This window comes from Lactuca virosa, chromosome 6 (assembly GCF_052849685.1).
Source record: "Lactuca virosa cultivar CGN04683 chromosome 6, Lactuca_virosa_CGN04683_v6, whole genome shotgun sequence".
NCBI classification, from domain to species: Eukaryota; Viridiplantae; Streptophyta; class Magnoliopsida; order Asterales; family Asteraceae; genus Lactuca; species Lactuca virosa.
This window is the reverse complement of record NC_136431.1, coordinates 108876752-108882474: the sequence shown is the minus strand read 5'-3', so window position 1 is coordinate 108882474 and position 5723 is coordinate 108876752. Positions and strand designations below refer to the sequence as shown.

The 5723-nt window shown below is 33.2% G+C and overlaps 1 protein-coding gene across 2 annotated transcripts; it reads left to right on the top strand.

Annotated features, from left to right (window-relative positions):
- Positions 1 to 1296: 1296 nt before the first annotated feature.
- LOC145119327 (tubulin alpha-1 chain) lies at positions 1297 to 4309 on the top strand. Of its 2 annotated transcripts, XM_079054978.1 has the most exons (6): positions 1297 to 1552; positions 2206 to 2420; positions 2565 to 2764; positions 2860 to 3368; positions 3823 to 3945; positions 4028 to 4309. In XM_079054978.1, the coding sequence occupies exons 1-6, from the start codon at positions 1440 to 1442 to the stop codon at positions 4143 to 4145; spliced, it is 1278 nt and encodes a 425-aa protein (XP_078911104.1). In that variant the 5' UTR covers positions 1297 to 1439; the 3' UTR covers positions 4146 to 4309. The 2 variants fall into 2 exon arrangements, with proteins under 2 accessions (XP_078911104.1, XP_078911103.1); XM_079054977.1 differs by having other exon boundaries at positions 1304 to 1552; positions 3823 to 4309.
- Positions 4310 to 5723: the final 1414 nt, after the last annotated feature.

The window sequence follows — 5723 nt, the reverse complement described above, 5'->3', positions numbered from 1 at the left end:
TATACCCTTAATTAATTATAAAAAACTTATTTTGGAAAATGTCATTTTGTGTAATTTTATATCTTTCAGCTAGCTTATTAGCTAGTTCTTACCAAACATTTTTTTTATTGGCTAGCTTATCAGCTAGCTTTTTATCCATCAACTAGCTTTTCAGCTAGTGCACCAAACGCAACCTAAATATAAAAAATAAAAGACACACATTATCATCATCAAATCTTTATAAATCAAATAATCAAATTTTAAAAAACAATCTCCAAAATTGATTCCATGTCAATTTATCAATTGATGCCTTTTATTTTCACTTGCTAAAAGAAAATCAAAATCATCACATTTTTAATTTGTATGAAAATAGTGCTTAGATGATAAAATATCACAAATAATCCTGAATTTAATCATTACGCCACTAATCATTTAATTGTGTATAATAGATAAATAAATTTCTTTTTTACTTTTCATAACACTATTAAAATAAATTTCAACCAAGATAAACCGATTTTTCATCCAACATAATATACAATGTTGCAAAATTTCATCTAAGATTATACCCGCATTAAACATGAATGTGAACTCTAATGAACATAAATAACTTTCATACTTGAGGTACTTATGAACACCATATAAGATTGCATAAGATTTTATCGGGTTGGAATTTACTATAACAATATAATGAAAACATTAAAAGAAAAACTTTGCACTTGTGATAAGAATTTATTGTATAGAGTTCACACTTCAAACTATATCACACATAAAATATTTTAAGTGCAACACGATCATGGCACACACCAAGACATATCATGGTGCAAGACGTGGCTACACCGTCTGAAAAAGCTTTATGGATGTGATGTTAGGTATGACGTGTGCCTATGCGGGTCAAACAAAGCGCGTTCTTATGCAATTTTTTTTTTCAAATTGGAAATGAAACCATTGTGTATTTCATAACTTTTTGTTATTAAGTGTTGATATTACTCCTTTAAAAACATTATATATTTTATATAAATCTATAATTATTTGATTTTTTATGTATATAAAATTATCGTTTTAAGTCGGATTTTGAAAAATATTGAGATTTGACATTGTAAGAGTGTCACCATTCATATCATTTAAAACATTGAGGGGGATTAACCTTAAGATGGATTGACATAGACCGGTCTATTTCTCTATTTATACACGCAAAATAAATGTTACCGATTTACATTACCAATTATTTGTGGTCATTTTGAAACATTAACCCCCCAAGAAAAACAGTAATTATAAAACAAAAAGCATCAATTCCATAATTATAGAGACAGCTAGTGTATCAATACGTACACTCGCTCTCTTTTCTTCTATAAGTCTTGATTAGGTCAATTGTTCTGCACAGCAAAAACTAGAAGAGGTTTTCATTTTTCAAGAAGAAACAAAGAAAAACTTTCTTCTCACATCACTTCAGATACAGAGAGATGAGGGAAATAATAAGCATACACATAGGTCAAGCTGGAATTCAAGTAGGTAATTCTTGTTGGGAGCTCTACTGCCTCGAACATGGTATCCAGCCCGATGGCATGATGCCCAGGTAAATTTATATTAATTTTTATGTTTCCATAAGCATCTGCAACTTTATCTAGTGTCGTTACACAATCCCGACACTGATTCTTTTTCAAATCTTCGTTTTCGATAATTTTACCCTTCGTGGTTATAATATGAATCTCAGTCTCTTCGTAGATTTACTAACACGGCGCATAGATTCCATGTCAATACGATTTGAACCCTAATTGGGTGATACAGTTGTGGATCTGAATCCATTAATGTGTATTTTGAAACTTGGGATCTCGCATAAAACCAAAAATGATTCGTCAATTGCTTACTTTATTAATTGGGGGTCATTGATTGGAGTCTGGAGATCCATTTTTTGTTTTGAATTCATAAATTCTACGCGACTGATGAAGAGATCTGGTTAGATTTTGTGTTTGATTTCCATTTGACTTCCATGATCTAAAATCAGTACTAAATTGATTTCCCCAATTTCTTTTCTCGCTGAAACAATACGCAATCGATCGAATTAAACACAAATTGTGGATCACGTTTCTCAACTGAACTACTTAAAACAAGAATGGATTGGTTTCTGCTTATTCAAACAATGATGCTAGAACTCGAAAACCTAACAACCATCAGAAGTTTTATGATTATTTTAATCACCCAGATCTAACAAATTCATCTCATTTGCAGTGACACTACAGTGGGTGTTGGTCATGATGCCTTCAACACGTTCTTCAGTGAAACCAGTGCTGGAAAGCATGTGCCAAGAGCAATATTTCTTGATCTTGAACCAACTGTCATTGATGAAGTCAGGACAGGATCTTATCGCCAACTCTTCCACCCTGAACAACTTATTTCAGGAAAAGAAGATGCTGCTAATAACTTCGCTAGGGGTCATTACACAGGTACTTCCACCATTCTAGGGTTTCAAATCTACAATTACTTTGTCTTTCTCCAATCCCCCCTTTCTCCAGTTTCTCCAATTACTTTGTGTTTAACACTATCTTGATTTCTTTGGGTTTGACTTAGTTTGACTAACTTTCTTTCAGTGGGAAAGGAGATTGTTGACCTTTGCCTTGACCGAGTAAGAAAGCTAGCAGATAACTGCACTGGGTTGCAAGGCTTCTTAGTGTTCAATGCTGTTGGTGGAGGTACTGGTTCTGGTTTGGGATCTTTGTTGTTGGAACGCTTGTCTGTTGACTATGGAAAAAAGTCAAAGCTCGGTTTCACTATCTACCCTTCTCCTCAGGTAATAACCCTAACCCTTTTTCCCCAACAGGGTATGCTAAAAATCCAATCTTTATCAAACCCTTTTCGTTTCTTGACCAAAATACCCTTTTACAGGTGTCAACTGCAGTTGTGGAGCCCTACAACAGTGTTCTCTCTACACACTCTCTTCTAGAACACACAGATGTTGCTGTGCTTTTGGACAATGAAGCCATTTATGACATCTGTAGAAGATCATTAGACATTGAGAGACCTACATACACCAACTTAAACAGATTAATCTCTCAAATCATATCATCTTTAACAACCTCCCTACGTTTTGATGGAGCAATTAACGTTGACATCACAGAGTTTCAAACAAATCTTGTCCCATACCCACGTATCCATTTCATGCTTTCCTCATATGCCCCTGTGATCTCAGCTGAAAAAGCATACCATGAGCAATTATCAGTTCCTGAAATCACAAATGCAGTGTTTGAACCTGCAAGCATGATGGCTAAATGTGATCCAAGGCATGGAAAGTATATGGCTTGTTGTTTGATGTATCGTGGTGATGTTGTCCCTAAAGATGTTAATGCTGCTGTTGCCACCATTAAAACCAAAAGAACTGTTCAGTTTGTTGACTGGTAAGTAATTAATTAATTAACCATGGTTAAAGTTAAATTATACCTAACCCAAAATTACCAGGTTGGGTTGAGATCTTTCAACCCAACCTGTTTAATTAAATAGGTTGGGTTAGGGTTGATTTTTTTTTACCTGAAATCAACCCTAAATACATATTTGTTTACATTAATTGTGTTTCTTCTTAAGATTAATTGCTAAAATGGTCACCTTCTGATATTTTATCTCCCATTTCATGAAATACACTTTTCAAAGTGTTTTTTTTGCAAGATTGCTTTATGAATGTTCCCCACTATAAAAATCATTATTTGATGATGCCATTTCACTAAAAATCGAATTTTGCGAAATGGGTAGGTGGTATTTTGTGAAAAATGCTAAAAAATTGGTCATCTTATGATATTCAAGATTTCATTAGAATATTCATGAGAAAATCAAGAAACTTTTGTGTTAAATTTTCAGGTGCCCAACTGGTTTCAAGTGTGGAATCAATTACCAACCACCAACAGTTGTTCCAGGGGGTGATCTTGCTAAAGTTCAAAGAGCCGTTTGCATGATAAGCAACAACACAGCTGTTGCTGAAGTGTTTTCACGCATTGACCATAAGTTTGACCTTATGTATGCCAAGAGGGCGTTTGTTCATTGGTATGTTGGTGAAGGAATGGAGGAAGGTGAGTTTTCAGAAGCTCGTGAAGATCTTGCAGCTCTTGAGAAAGATTATGAGGAGGTTGGTGCTGAAGGTGTTGATGATGATGGTGCTGATGATGATGAAGAGTATTGATTAAAATGGTGGTTGTGGCTTTTAGTTATATCAATGTGTAAGAAACTTGAGTTTGTGGATTGTTTTGGGGTTCAATTTGTTGTTTGAAACTTATTTGTGCATGTATTATTATCATTTTGTTATTGTTGAACATGAAATTTGATTAAAAATATGATATGTGTTCTTGTAGTTTATGGTCTATGTTGAATGTTCAACTATATCTATATAACTAGTTGTTTGATGAATTAAAAGGTGTATATGTTCTTTTTGTATTTATGTGGTCTTAAATTTATTTAGAGTTGCCCTATATTTGTGGGAATGGTCTAGGATTTGAATTTGAGTAGATGTGACATACGTGTTTTAATTCCAATGTTGATTTGTGGCCACTCTCTAACAAACTAGTAAAGAAGCTCAATCCATATTGGGATACTTGTAGAAATATTTAATGGTATGAAACTAATTTATATTGGAAGAGTTGCAATTTCAATGTCAATTATTCTTCTTGTGTGCATTGATCTTGGAGATCCACAAAAAAACAACTTAAATCATTTTGAAAACCGATCCGATCCGATTTAGGAACGGGTTTGGTTGAAACTGTCCGGTTTAAAGTCAAACCGCAGTTTATTATTTGAACCGGTTTTAGTGAAACCAGTTCCAACCTATAAAAAGCGATTTTTTGTATAGTAAAAAAGATTTGTTTTCATCCATTATTTCTTTCATCTTCTTGTTAATACAACGTTTTAGAGGTTTTCCAAGACTGGTTTTCATCTTTTATACTATCCAGATACCAAAGAAAGACTTTTTTAAAAATTAAAAGTTGAAAAATGCAGCTGAGAACCCCTAAATGGTCCCGAATGCCATGGAAAACGCCTTCATTTCATAATTGCAAAGCAATGAATTTTGCTTACCGAAAACCGGTGAAACATAGGTTTTTTCAAACCGGTTTTTATAGGTTTGGATATTTTTGCTTTACTTAATCCGGTTTTGACTTTGTTGACCAAAACATATCCCGTTTGTGCACATCTTTGAGCTTGTATATTAATTGATTCCATCATTCACATGCAAAAGTGGTCAATGGTTGGAATTCTAAACAATATTCAGAGTTTTACTTCCAATATGGATCGATTCTTATGAGGGTGATAAACTTTTAGAAATGATGAATGGATCAAATCTTTGGTCCAATTTTAATACAATTGAGCTTTTAATGGACACTTGGCTTTTATACCAGCCACCTAACATGTTTGTCTCTTTTTTTACACATTAAATCATGTTTGGATAAAATAGTTGAATGAGTAATGATTGAATGTGTAGACATAAAGTTGTACACATGGTAATCTTAAATTCAAACAAACAATTTTCATTGATGACAACAATATTAATCAATTTTAACGTGAAATGAGTCAGAAACGGAAGCAACAAAATCGGAATGAAAAAAAAAAAAAAAAAAAAACCCTGAGCCAGCTTGCTGGAAGAATAAATATTTGACAGAAATTGATTTATAGGTTACTATATCGATTGCAACTTTGATAATAGAAAAACTCGTTAAAGATGAAAAAAAATAATAAATAAAAAAATCCAAGATACAAAACCCTGTGCAAATGTA